The sequence below is a fragment of the Lagenorhynchus albirostris genome, chromosome 9, assembly GCF_949774975.1.
Source record: "Lagenorhynchus albirostris chromosome 9, mLagAlb1.1, whole genome shotgun sequence".
Classification (NCBI taxonomy): Eukaryota; Metazoa; Chordata; class Mammalia; order Artiodactyla; family Delphinidae; genus Lagenorhynchus; species Lagenorhynchus albirostris.
Genome location: NC_083103.1, coordinates 99,412,955 through 99,427,956, shown reverse-complemented (window position 1 = coordinate 99,427,956; position 15,002 = coordinate 99,412,955). Strand labels below are relative to the sequence as shown.

The 15,002-nt window shown below is 40.2% G+C and overlaps 1 protein-coding gene across 1 annotated transcript; it reads left to right on the top strand.

Annotated features, from left to right (window-relative positions):
• Positions 1 to 7,513: 7,513 nt before the first annotated feature.
• On the top strand, positions 7,514 to 8,444 carry LOC132525441 (olfactory receptor 8B8-like). The gene is given in 2 exon segments (XM_060157992.1): positions 7,514 to 8,199; positions 8,201 to 8,444. Coding segments are annotated over 2 exon segments (927 nt in total). The 5' UTR covers positions 7,514 to 7,516.
• The last annotated feature ends 6,558 nt before the right edge of the window (positions 8,445 to 15,002 follow it).

Here is a 15,002-nt window from a genome sequence, read left to right as displayed (position 1 = left end):
TGTCTACAAGACCAGTTCATTATAAAAGGAGCAGACTTGGGACTTCTCGGTACCAAGAAACTTCCCACGTATGCTGGTGGTGATTCAAGACCCAGTGACAAAGTGCATCTTATGTAATCCAGTGGTGGGAGGGCAAGGAAGCCCATGCCAAAAATCTGGACCTCTTTCATTGCATACCCTTCTCGTGCTGTTGCTGTACTTGTGATAAAGCTGTTCTGTGAGTGGAAAACGTTTGAATGTTGTGAGTCCTTTCAACAATTAAATACTTAAAGCAATTAATTCATAATTAACACATCAGTTAATGACATTTAAACCATAGGAGTGGACGGAATTATTCTGGGAAACTGTATGGGACAGGCGGATAAGAAAGGGGAGGTTGGAAATTTGAGAAACTTCATTTAATGATGAGCAGGGAAGGAATACACCTGGTGTACTGTAGATAACATCATGAGGTAGATAAAGCAGGTTTGATATTCCTGTTTGCGGAAGAGGAAATCACAGACTGAAAACCATGTTTACTTTTCCAAGGCCACACAACTAGATCTTTAGACTCTTAAACCTGGTTCCTTCAACTACATCACATTGCATCTTGATTAAAACTAGTCTTTAGAAAAGTTCCCTAGAAAAAGCTTTGAAAAGTACATTTTACAGAGGTTTTGTGGCTTTCCTGACCAGTAGAGATGTTAAAAAATAGCAGCGTCTTCACCATCCTGCAATTAGGATTTCTGAGACATCTCTGTCCAACAAAGAAAGGCTGTTGCTTTCTACAAAATAAGTGGATCTTAATTTTTAGGATTTATTTTTAAAAAATCAATTGAGACATCCCCACCAATGCCTAGAATAACCTCCCCTCCATCTAACTGCCTTTAAATAAGGCCATGCCATGGCCTTGCATGGTCCTCCCTCTGGTACAGTCTCGGAACGTGGTGTACCCTTAACACACCTTGAAATCATATATTTTACATTGCTAGTGTTAGTGCAATTTGCTTTTTATAGTAGCATACATATTCCTGAGATAAATGTCACTTAAAAATGGATTCCTATTTTAAGAGCCCCAAACTGTGGGCTATGATGAAACTGAGCTCTGGGCAGCTCCTGACTTGGGAAGCCTTTGCAGCTCTTTCTGTCACTGAGTAACTCTCCTTTGCCAGTCCTCAAAATATCAGGAGGTTCTTTCTATTCTGTAAATACCCGGTTTATGGAGGTCACACCCAATAGGTACACACCATCTAACATGACTGTCCATTCAGTGTCAACATTAGCATATTTAAAATGTCAAAAATATACTAAAACCACTTGTGTGAAATCTACATTATTTATCTTTTAGAAATGGGTTTACCACATAGCTATTTAGGAAAACTCTTAACAAATTCCTTAATATTTGAAAAAAATAAATGTATCCCTGAACTTATCAATTTTCAAATCTGGACTTTATTCAACCACATTTACACCTCTTTCTATTGAACTTAGTAAATATTAATGAACAATATGTGCACTTGTCACTGTGTTCAATATTGGGTGTGCAAATTAAATGGTATTTCGACATACCATCTTGCCTTGCAGTAACTTATGATATAGCTGGAGCTGGGGAAATTCAATCCTGAAACAGTGGATGAAAAGTAAAAGGCATAATTTGACCAAGTGGATAAAAAGAGATATGCAACAATTCGGATTTTAAGATATTTCATTAATTCAAAATTACTTATTAAAATTACGATAACTGCTCCCCACAACAATCCTATATGTTAGATGTTAATCTCTCTGCTTAGAGACTGGGTCCCTAAGGGGCAAACACTATAATCTTACTAGGCCAGTGAGTGATGTGATCAGGACTCAAGTCATCTGACTACAAAGCCTGCTCAGGGCCAACACACTGGCCTTCTCTGTCACATTTACTAATAACTTCCTCCTCCCTTTTTATTGAAAAGTTTCATCCTTAATCCTTGACTTGTGGTATCTGTGATCACCCCTGTTTACATGATTTCCCAGTGCATATCTTGATGACCTCCTCCTCATGCCCCCATCTCACACAGCTTTTCCTGACCATCCCTCTTAGATGTACTTTCAGCACTTGACAGGTCTAAATCTAGGTCTTTATTTGCCATCTTTACTTCCTTTTTTCATTGTCCTGGGATTGAAATCTCAGTCACCTTTGATACTTGGTCTTTCCTCTCCACTCTTCTCCTATGATAATTTATTCTAGCCAATTAATCTGTTAATTCCTCCATCACTACAAACACCTGGAGGCTTAAGGAGACCAGGCTGTCCTAAGAGATAACCAAGTCAGGGGCTTCCCTGGTGGCGCAGTGGTTGAGAGTCTGCCTGCCAATGCAGGGGACACGGGTTCGAGCCCTGGTCTGGGAAGATCCCACATGCTGTGGAGCAACTAGGCCCGTGAGCCACAACTACTGAGCCTGAGCGTCTGGAGCTTGTGCTCCACAACAAGAGAGGCCGCGACAGTGAGAGGCCCACACACCATGATGAAGAGTGGCCCCCACTCGCCGCAACTAGAGAAAGCCCTCACACAGAAACGAAGACCCAACACAGCCAAAAATAAATAAATAATTAATTTTAAAAAAAAAACAGAAAAAGAATTCATTGCTAAAAAAAAAAAAAAGAGATAACCAAGTCTGATTCCTCTGAGTCAAGGAAACGTTCTTGTGCCGAGCAGGATAATAACAGTACCTACTTCATAGGATTTTTTAAAACATTAAGTGAGTTATTATGTGTAAAGCACTTCGCATAGTTTTTGGCACATAGTAAGCACTTAAAGATATAAAATATTAGTACTAGTATTAGTATTCTTGTATTCTATAATCCATTGGATGATATTTTTAAGCATGCCAAATCTGTACTTTGGGTAGATTATTCATTTTCTATAAATGACATAATGTATGTAAAATTACTAGCAGAGTGCTTGGTACACAGGTGTTCAATACATGTTAATTACCCCCAATATAGACCTCCAAGTTCCCTTCTTATTCTAGGACTCTATGTTAAATACATATACCATTTATGTACAGATTTGCATGTTAAGGATTTGAAAATGTTTAATAAAAGTATATTGAGATTGAATATAATGCAGAGCTACATAATTCCTGATATTTGTTTTCTCAGGAGCTAACAGAGGCTATGTCAAATGAAGACCTGTCAGCTGCCATCTTTTCCCTTTGGTCAGGTTCTGTGCCTTTTCTTATGAAACTGTAACTTGCACTTGGCCGCCTCTGGTGGGTAGTGATGGTCAATACACTTGGGGCCAACTTTGTGCCACCAGAAATCTGAGGGTTAATACATGTGCATGAGAGCCATTGTATTGAATTTACACGTGTCACACATGGAAGGACACAAATAGATCATAATTTTAAAAAGACAGAAAAACTGGAAATAAATAAAGTAAAGAAGCACTAGATAGAGATTCAAGTTTAGGAAAGAGGGCAGTTCTGCAACAAAAGGAATACAGTTAAGAATAGTTCTTCCTACACTGCTTCCTGCTCGGGCTTCATCTGCTCTTCAGGGAACATGACTTTAGTGAAGCCCCAGTTGAGAAGATTTTGAAATGTAGTTCCCATGGCAACGGGCTCTGAAGTGACATAAATCCAGAGAAACTTTCCTTGGTTGTTCTATTATCCAAACAAGAATCCTCTAAGCTCCTAGAGAAGTCAACTTTTAATGAAGCTTGGGTCCTCTTTGCTTTCTGTGCCCCAAGGTGCCCCTTTCCTGTGAGGGTCATTTCAGGTTTGTAATAATGATTTATTTTCTTTAACTGTGAGTCGACTACAGTGGGGGTGAGAGTAAGGATTGGAATTTCTTGTAATCACCAAGGCAGTGGCAAATTTCTAAGTGTTAAGATTCATGGTTGAGGCCTCTTGTAATTGAGCTGTGAGCAAAATATATTCCCCGTATGGAGGACTGGCAAGCACCGGGTATGTGCAAGTGTCACACAACACTCACACACAAAACACACACACACATACAAAGGACTGACATAGGGATTATAATTAGCTTGCCAAGTGGAAGACACAGCTACCAATGAGATTCTCATTATAAACCCAGTGCATGATGACTCCAAATGCCTCATTCTGACTCAGTGCACGATGACTCCAAATGCCTCATTCTGACCAAAATGTACCTCTCATCAATTGAGTACTGTCTGAAAGTTCATAATTAGAGATGTGTTTTTTTGGTTAAAGATTTGGTCTTCATTAAAAATAATACCTGGAAGAGGGTGTGGAATGTTTGTGATCTCCCATAAGCTTTAGTCGACTGTTGATGAATCTGTGACATCTTTCTAGAGAATTGGTTCTGACACAGAATTGAAGGTAAAGAAAGCTGAGGACCGTGAGTTTGGGGAAGAGGGATTTTTACCGAGACTAGAAGTGGGTACAGAAAGAGAAGATTGGAGACTGTAAAGGAAAGCTCACCTGACTTGGTGATTTGGCCTTTGTGGTGTGGTAGAGTGTGGTTATTTGAAAATAAAGCATTGGTTTTGGACAGGAAGTAGGGACAAGGTGAAATATTCAAGGACCTTGAGCCTGTCTGTGGATTAAGCAGTGTTGGAAAGATGGGCCTTACATAAAGTTTTGAAGAAAAAAAAATTATTTCAGAGCTCCTCTCATTCCTGTCAGCTCTCTTCCTCTTCTACCCTGTATGAGCTCCTCTTGCCCCTTTCAGGTTCATCTACCTCTTAATGAGCTTTTTCTCTTCCTTATTCCTTTCTAAATTATACATATTTTATACTTGTTTTATGTATATTTCTCATAACATTTATAAAGGCTTTTCTATGTGTCCACCTCTTTGCGAAAGTCTTCCATTATTTGATTTAACTCTCACAACAACCCTGTGAATTACTATCATTATCGCCATTCTGCAGATGACGAGATTGAGAATCTGAGATTAATGAACATGTGAGTTGCTGCAAGCCAGGTTCTATGTTCGATTTAAAGATACATTGAATAAACGTAGTGCCCATCCTTCATTTTCCTGGAGGGATGTGGATGTTCACAAAGGCAAAGATATGTTGGGAGGAGAGCTGCAGCAGATCTCAGGACAAGGCACGACAGGATTTTTTGGCTAATCTCCATTAGGCTGTGACCTGATGATGATTTGAGATCCTACTCCTTCTGGCTTTTTGGCATTTTGATAGAACATACTCCAAACTTTCTGCAAAATGGAATTTCAGGTACTCAATAAATTCATGATTCACATTTAGTTTTCTGCCTGGAATCAAACAGCTTTGGGGGAGGCTGCTTCTCCCAGGTGGAATGAGGAACATTTTGGTCAGACCTGCTCCAAATACTGTTTTAGTACTTGTCTTTGTCTTTGACTTACTTCACTCAGTATGACAGTCTCTAGGTCCATCCATGTTGCTGCAAATGGCATTATTTCATTCTTTTTTATGGCTGGGTAATATTCCATTGTATATATGTACCGCATCTTCTTTAACCATCCATTGATGGAAATTTAGGTTGCTTCCATGTCCTGGCTATTATAAATAGTGCTGCAACAAACATTGCGGCCCATGTATCTTTTCAATTTATGGTTTTCTCTGTATATATGCCCAGGAGTGGAACTGCTGGATCATACGGTAGCTCTATTTTTAGTTTTTTAAGGAATCTCCATACTGTTCTCCATAGTGGCTCTACCAATTTCATGTGCTTTTTGGCCATTTGTATGTCTTCTTTGGAGAAATGTCTATTTAGATCTTCCACCCATTTTTTTGACTGGGTTGCTTTTTTGATATTGAGCTGCATGAATTGTTTGTATATTTTGGAGATTAATCCCTTGTTGGTCACTTTGTTTGCAAATATTTTCTTCCATTATGAGGGCTATCTTTTGGTTTTGTTTATGGTTTCTTTGCTGTGCAAAAGCTTTTAAGTTTAATTAGGTCCCATTTGTTTATTTTTGGTTTTGTTTTCATTACTCTAGGAGGTGGATCGAAATTATGTCAAAGAGTGTTCTGTCTATGTTTTCCTCTAAGAGTTTTATAGTATCCAGCCTTACATTTAGGTCTTTAATCCATTTTGAGTTTATTTTTGTGTATGGTGTTAAGGAATGTTCTAATTTCATTCGTTTACATGTAGCTGTCCGGTTTTCCCAGCACCGCTTATTGAAGAGATGCATTTTATTTTTAATAAATAATTTTTTCTGGATCTTATTACTTTTTTTGCATATTTAGTCAGATGTATTCTATCTTATCTTTTCCAAGAGAATGTCAGAGCCTTGAAGATAAGACTTTATACATTTAGTTATCTCCCACAGGGAGATATTAAATGCAATTGTTAAAAATACCAGATTTGGAGTTAGATGGACCTAGATTTCATATGACCTTCATAGCATTTAGTAAAATACTTCATCTCTAAAATTGGAGTGATAAAACTTAGTTCGTAGGATTTGGGGGAGAATTAAAATAAAGTATTATATGTAAAATGCTTTGGATCCTTGCATGCTGGGTTCAGCATACAAGTACTAGGAGAGGAAGACTGCTGGGTATATGTATATAATAAGTGCTAAATAAATGGTAAATTATTATTTTTTCATTTCCCTGAGTAGCTGTTAACTGAACAAATAATGTTTCTAAAACCCCCATTCAAATATTATCCAGGGTATAAGCAAAAGTTCCTTCTTTTTAATTTTTAGGGCTGTGGCCCCGGGGGACCTCTGGCTTTCTACTTCTAATCAGGTCCCTAGATCTCTAAAACCAGAATAAAACTGCTCAGTCTCCTGTCACCGCCTGACACTGATTACAGGTGAGGATGCTGTCTCCCGTCTGCAAGCTGGAAAAAAGCCTCGGGGCAAAGCCTCAATCAGATATCAAGTTCTTCAGCTCAGAAAGAATTCGAAGGCAGTCCAAGTTCTGATCTCCCAAATAGAACAGGGACTAAAGGGGCCACACTTAGTTCCTTCACCTGTGTTAGCACCAGAGCCATTTGTCTGTCTGAACAAGCGAGGGCAAGAGTTGGACCGACAGGGACAGGGCTAAAGCTGCAGACTGAAAGAGGTGAGTGACGGCATCTGGGCTGAACTTCTCCTAAGTCCCCACCCTCAGGTAGGAAAGGTTTTGGGAAGGACCACCTTCCTTTTCTGGTCTGTCCAAGTTGACCACGAGGTGGACACTCTAGCACAGCTGGGCTGGCTCCATCCTCTCAGAGGACTCTTCCCAGAGACTGACCCCAGTTACTGTAAACTGGAGCAGACACTGGAGTCGGAATGACACAATAAATGGACTGAAGTAAAGATCCGGGAGACTCCTCAGTGCATCCTTGGGTCCCTTCTTCCCAGCACCAGTGGCCCTCCTCTTGGAGGCAGATCCGTCCCCCGACGGTGCTCCAGAGGCAGAGTCACTAGAGGGTCATGGGAACAGACCCATAGCTTCCAGAAAGGCCTTTCTGCTGAAGTCCAAAATATCCAAGTGTGGATCTAATTCTAAAGAACTGGGAGGTGACAGGGAGGGCAGCAGTGCTCTCTCCCCCTCTCCCTCTAAGTGACTCTTTTCCCTTGTTCCCACAGAGTGCCTTAAATGAGAACAGTAGCTGAGAACTCTTCTGTGACAGAGTTTATCCTCAAAGGCTTAACCAACCAGCAGGAACTCCAGATCCCCCTCTTCTTCCTGTTTCTAGGTCTCTACGTGGTCACTGTGGTGGGGAACCTGAGCTTGATAACCCTGACTGGACTCAACTCTCACCTGCACACCCCCACGTACTTTTTCCTCTATAACTTGTCCTTCATAGATTTCTGCTATTCCACTGTTATCACTCCCAAAATGCTGATGAGTTTTGTCTCAACGAAGAACATCATCTCCTATGCAGGGTGTATGACTCAGCTCTTCTTCTTTACCTTCTTTGCTGTCTCTGAGTCCTTCATCCTGTCAGCGATGGCATATGACTGTTATGTCACCATCTGTAACCCGCTGGTGTACACAGCCACCATGTCTCCCCAGGTCTGCTTACCTATTTTGCTGGGTGTCTACGTGATGGGGTTTGCTAGGGCCATGGCCCACACAGCATGCGTGGGGAAACTGACCTTCTGTGCCCACAACCTTGTTGACCACTTCAGGTGTGACATCCTTCCCCATCTTGAGCGCTCTTGCACCAGCACATATGTAAATAAGCCAGTAGTTTTTGTTGTTGTGGGTATTGATATTGGTGTGCCCACAGCTACCATCTTCATTTCTTATGCCCTCATCCTCTCCAGTATCCTCCACTGAGGGCAGGTCCAAAGCCTTCAGCACCTGTAGCTCCCACATAATTGCGGTTTCTCTTTTCTTTGGGTCAGGGGCGTTCATGTACCTCAAACCATCTTCTCTTTTACCCATGAACCTGGGGAAAGTGTCCTCCTTGTTCTATACCATTGTGGTGCCCATACTCAACCCATTAATCTATAGCCTGAGGAATAAGGACATCAAAATTGCCATGAAGAAAACTTTGAGCAAAAAATCATTCTCCTGAGAAAGAGGCAATGCTTAGGAAAGGGACATTTTTCCTTCCATAGATGATTCAAGTTCCACTGGTTACACGGAGGAAATTTTTACTTTTTCTCAAACAAGTTTGTCCTTCCCATTTTAAGAGCCCTTTAAATTAAGATTCTTAAAACTAGAGTATACTCACATTTAGTGGACGTTTAGGATCATTTAGTTAAGTTCTATCATATTTCTGAGAATAGATACAGGCTTATGTACCTTCACCAAGGTTCATTAGTTATGCAATTACTCAGCAGGGGAACTGTGACTAGAATCCAGGCTCTTGATTTCTAATACGATTTCCTTCCATTGCTGTTCACTTTCTTCCTCCCTCAGCCCTGGAAGGTTTCATTTCAAATGTGAGCTGGTCTAGGACATGAAAGTCTGGTTCTGTCTACAGAAATTTCAGGCAACTTTTCAAGGGCTAATTTTAAATATCACATTTTTGCATGAAGGTAGGAGGTATAACATTTTGTTGAGATGGTCTTGGCTAAATGACCAGACAAATTCTTGAAGAATTTTGCAGAGTGTGTGGGGGAAGTGTGCTAGGACCTGGAGAGCAGCAAGCATGGTACCTCCTGAGACAGTGATGTGGAGCTTCTGGGACTTGGACTTTAAGGGATTTGGCCAGGCTGGGTGGAAGACCTCAGAGAACATGTCAAAGTTACGAAGGACAGGCTTTGGGAATTATTTCAAACACAATCATTTCCCTGTTTTCAAGTTGTGCTTTTAAAGCAAGAGTAGAGAAGGCTGCCACTCAGGGTGGTCAGCTAAGGATCTGGAGACTATTTCAGAACCATAGAAAACCTAGTGTTGTAAGTCAGTAATCCGGTCAGCACCACACAGCAGCCCGTCACAGAGGAAACTGCCACTGACTGTGACGGTACCGCTTCTGTTTGCTGTGTGCCTCTCCAGATTAACTTGCTGCCCTTTGTACTTTACTCCAAGCCCCGGGAGGATCCTGTCAATGGGCTCCCCGGCCCCTGGTTTCTGGTTGGGTTGGCATCACCAGACGAAATCAGAAGGTGAGAGGAGCATGATATTTGTGATATTTATTTCCTGGAATTCCTTCCAGCTGGGCTACAGTGTCAGGAACTGAATGCCCTGTTTCCTACCTGGTTACAGTAAATGCTCCCTCCTTTGTCTCTTCATGCCAAGGGGTGGCAATGTCTCCTGGCTATTTGCTAGTCTTGGGAGCGCGATCATCCCTTTGTGGTTTCTCTCAATCACCTTTCTCTTTAAACCCCTACAAATAGTTCCCTTGTTATCTTTCTCAATCATTTTGTTTCAGTGGATCATCTGTTTTCTGCGGGGACCCTAGCTGACACAACTTGCAGTAAAGGGTGGAAGAGCTATACAGCTTAAGTTTGTAGACCCACAGCCTAACGGTACTATGTAAAGGGAGGCAGGGTTGCCTTTTGTTTTTGTTTTTGTTTTTGTTTTTGTTTTTTTTGCGTTACGCGGGCCTCTCACTGTTGTGGCCTCTCCCGTTGCGGAGCACAGGCTCCGGATGCGCAGGCTCAGCGGCCATGGCTCACGGGCCCAGCCGCTCCGCGGCATGTGGGATCTTCCCAGACCGGGGCACGAACCCGTGTCCCCTGCATCGGCAGGTGGACTCTCAACCACTGCGCCACCAGGGAAGCCCTGCCTTTTGTTTTAAAAGAAAATTGTAAGCGGTAAATATTTTTTTGGTGAAGCAACAATATGTGAAATGCTGTGAAAATAGCTTTGATTTATGAGAGTCTCTTTAGGAAAAGTCTCTTCTATTTGGAAAAACGAAGTGTGGATGGATATACAGTTTTGCCCTTTGGACTGTACAGATCAATAAGGGTGAGTTCAAAAGAATGAGAGTGGAGTGAGAGAACTGTGCTTTAGACAGCATAGAAAAGACAGATGGACAGTATGGAATCTGGATGACTGGGACGGGGAGGAGAGTAGCATAAAGACCTAGGAAAAGTATAGACTAGGGAATTGGAGGGTAGAATCAGATTTGAACCCTCGCTTTTACTCAGTAGCTATGTGACCTTCACCAAGTTACCTGATGTCTCTGAGCAAATGTTTTCACAGGATTATTAAGAAAATTAAATGGCAAGTGCTCAGCAAATTTAATCTCCATTCCTGCTGGATCTTCTCCTCCTAGTGTCAGCACTTCCACTAATTTATTGTGTGACCTTGGGACAACTGCTTCATCTTTCTGGGCTCATGCTTGCTTATATGAAAAATGATTATGCTCTATCATTATTTCTACAATCTATTTACTATATATGTTTATTTGTATATTAAATGGGCAGTACATGTTCATGATAATTAAAATTATTACCAAAAAATAATCAGTGAAAGGACGTCCACTTCACTCCAATTTTCTGGTCCTTTTGTACCCTCCCTCGGGTCCATCACTGTTGCTTATTATATATTTATAGACAGTCTTTGCACGTATAGTATATGGTACCTGCACATACATACACACAATGTTGCCTTTGTTTTCAAAGTCTATGAGCAGTTGCTTTAAACTGATGAAAATTAATTAGAAGAGGAGGGAATAAGGAATTATTATTGGATAAATAAATTAATAGAAAAGCAGATAAAATGTATATGAAGGGTCATGGGTAGCCCAAAAGAGGGAGAGAGAAAGGAACACTGTGAAAACAAGGAAGCACCAGCCCCGGTTACAAAAGTGTGTGCCCCAAGACAGAGCTCACAGCAAGAATTTGTTTTTTCTGATCTCTTGCCTCCAATTTGATTTTCATACTTGTGTAAAATTCTACCATATGGATGTATTATATACAATGAGCAATTTTCTACTGCTGTATATACTATTTTAATATTTCCAAATTATAAATAATGCTTGATTAACAACATTCAATAAATCTTTGAGTCTCTCCCCACCCTATCAGAATATATTCCTAGACAAGGAATTACTGAACTATACAAGATTTCTTGAATGTTATTGCAAAATCCCTTCTTGAAAGTTTACCTCAACTTGCACTCTCACTAGCCGCGTAAACATATCTGGACTGTCTACTTTGGCCAGACTCTGTACTGGTTAAGGGCGGCACTCATGAAAATTGATCAACTTTAATTTTGGTGGTGGTGGTGTTTGTATTATTGTCTCTTCCTTTTACATCTTTTTTTTTCTCTCTACTTCATAAACTACTTGTGGTATCGGGATGGGTAAGAAAAGAGGGAGCAAAACAGAAAATGTTTTCTCCACCCTTCTTTTCCTTCCTTATATACTCCTTCTATTTCTTAAATGGCTCTTTCTTGACTAAATCATATTGCTGGTAATCCTTTTAATTCTAGGAAGGGAACATACTCTGGAGCCTTTATGTCTGTGATAATCTATTGTGAGGTGTCTTTCTGGAATATCTTTCTCCTACCCCCCACCCCCGTTCGTTTCTGCACCTCTGCTCTGTGCTCCCACAGCAGAACACTGCAGTCAATTTATCAAGTGCTGGTCACAATGTAGGGTCCTTGCTCACTTTCTTTTCTGTATCCACCCCTACCACAAATAAGACTGTAGGTTTTGTGTGAGCAGAGTCCCTGGTGTCCATTTTGAGACAGTCCCACACCAAGCACAGTGCCCGGCACATGCAGAGTGGGGATTTAACAAATATATGTTGGATGCAAGATTGGAGCATCTAGCAGTTTTAGCAGCTGACAGAACAGGGGCTTCCCTGTTTTGTCTTCTGGCAACACATTCTTCTCTTCCAGCACACAGATAAACACATGCTTGGCCCCTAACATCCCATCACTGATGCCTTGATTGTACTATTCTTATGTTTAGTCTTGATCCCCAATTTTAGGCACATGCCACCTGGCGTCTGTAGCAGGAGCCAGACCCTATCATGATTTGTAAACCACAACTTTACACTTCTCTTAAGAGTAAAATGTACTGTGTTATATAAATGTCTTGTGTTACATAAAATGTATTGTATTATAGTAAACTCTAAATCACTATCCAATTGAACATAGAGCTTTGAGGGAAATTTTATAAAATACCAACAGTTGGGCATTCATTTTGTACTCTCCATTTTAACTAATATCCCAGAGACAGCATACTGAAGAAAAATTTGTACAACAAAGAAGTCAATCATTCATGACACTCCCAAATGGGGTATGACACTCCCATTTCCCCCAGAGTAACAGAGACTATAAAGTCGAATGATTGTGTTCAAAAGATAAATACACTTGGAAAAAAGTCACCAAGACCACAATCTGGTTCTTCTTTGCTGACCTTGCAAAGCACCATTTCCTCAGAGCAAAGCTTCCTTTTTCTTTACTCACACAAATGAATATATTCTATGTCCTCTCAGAATTGCTTCTGGGGACATTTGATAAAACAAGAGTTTTTGAAACTTTGCAAGTTCCTTAGTAATTTACTGGGGAAGGTTACCACTTTTTCCTTTGTAATTAGAAGTAAATTGTGGGGAGACATTTTGAAACTATGAAACGTCATGTTCCTTTTCAATCTTTCACACCCTAGTTTTAGCATCCATTGATGATGCCTGCCTGAATCTATTACTCTGATGGTTGTAAAATGGGGCCTGTCTAACTCCATCAAACCTTTGTTATTTGTTAGCCTGCATTTTCTCAGGAAGAACCTTTATTTCTTCTATATTTATTCATTCATTCATTTATATCATTGTGGACTCATACATTCTAATTTTATCTGAGTTATGATTCATTATTGTCATTATTTACTTTGATGCTCAATTTGTCCATGATTTGTCCAGTGTGACCCTCCTCACACTGGATCTTATGTCCTTTTAATATATCTCCATTAGATTTTGAGCACTTTATCACTTTCTGGCAAAACAATCAGGCTCATCCTGTACTTCCCCTGCCCCAGCACTGATTCTACATAAAGACAAATGGTGTTTAAATCTGAGATATGACTATTAGGTGAAATGAGCTGTATTTAATGTAATTCTGCAAGCAGGTATTTAATGGGAGAATATTCGTGTTTGTAAAGTACTCATTTATATGTTTGCTCTTTGAGGATACCTGTCTATGTATAAGTGAGACTTGCTTTCTGTCAATAGGCCAATGCTCTGTGTCCCAAACCCGATGATTCCGAAGTGTCACTTCTCACCGCTTTTTACCTGCTCACATCACAGTTTCCTAGGTTCCCATCAGTGACTTGTGAGACTACATGAAAGGAAGAATTAGGCCTGGAGCGGGAGGAAAAAAGCCCCGAGACGCTTGTCCACACATTTGGTTGTAGATGCCATTCAGTCTGGCCTCCTTAAAGATATGACTCCTTGTCCCATTTGCCTCCTTCATTCATGTATCTTGCAATGACTGTGATCTGAGAATGAAGGTGGACAATATTTTCACATTCAAGGAACTCATGTTCTTCAAACAGTAATAATAACATTTTATATGGGTTCTCATTTAGTCTTCCCTACGACTGTATGAGATAATTCTCTCTGCTTTATAGATGGGTAAACTGAGGCTTCAAGACATTAAGGAACTTGCCTAAGATTGAATAAATAGTAAGCGGTGGAGTAAAGAACTGAATTTAGACTGTCTGACTCTGGTGTCCACACTCCTACCACTCACTGCCTTCCAGAGGCTCAATCTGCATGTGTAAGAAATAGTGATGCACGTATATGCATCTCGTGCCAAGACCAAGGTCTTGCTGCCTTTGAGCTGAACAAGTCCATAATTCACTCTCATTTGAAAACAATTTGCCAAGAACAAATGTCAAGGGAGACACACTAAAGACTCTTCTCCTTACTCACTGCACTGACCTACTAGGGTCAGTAATATAAACGTGTGAGACCTCCTGGACTATGGTAATATGGATTGTGAAGTAATATATTCACAGAATGTTTATTTGAGGTTATATTCCCAACCTCAGCTAGGTGATCTAACACATGCTGAGAGCTTAATGCCTGACAGATACAGAAGGCGCTAAATAAATGTTGAATGAATCCTTAGTGGGATCTTAAAATACTAAATTATACAGTGTTTTGTTTTTAATTTTTTGAAATAATTTCTTCTTAAATTTGCAAAAGCAATGCTTGAGTGTTGTAAGAATATGTAAATGTATAGGTAAGCAAAAGATTAAAAAATCTATGATCTTGCCACCTAGAGATAACTAACTACTCTTAGGATTTGGGTGTATGTTTTTTCAGAATATTTGTGTGTGTGTAGTCGTGATGGCTTAAATTGGTTTGCAAAGACAATACACACATAAACATATACAAACACACAAAAACAGATGTGATCATATTATGTATGATTTTATAACTATTTTTCATCCTGTAACACATTGTAAGCAGCCTCTGTGTGATTAAATATATATGAAAATCATGATTTTTAACAGCTGTACTCATTATGTTTGAAGCTGTAAGGTCAGTGGAATGATGTGAAATGTTTCTGTTGGCTGCACAGAAGGACAACATTGTTTCCTTCTTTTCAAAGAACTTTTTAACAGTGATGTGTTCATCTGAGGATCCTAAATTCCTTTTCTAAGAGTAGTTTTCTCTTTGATTTATTCTCATGTGTGACATTCTGCACATCCCTCCCACCACCTTAGTTC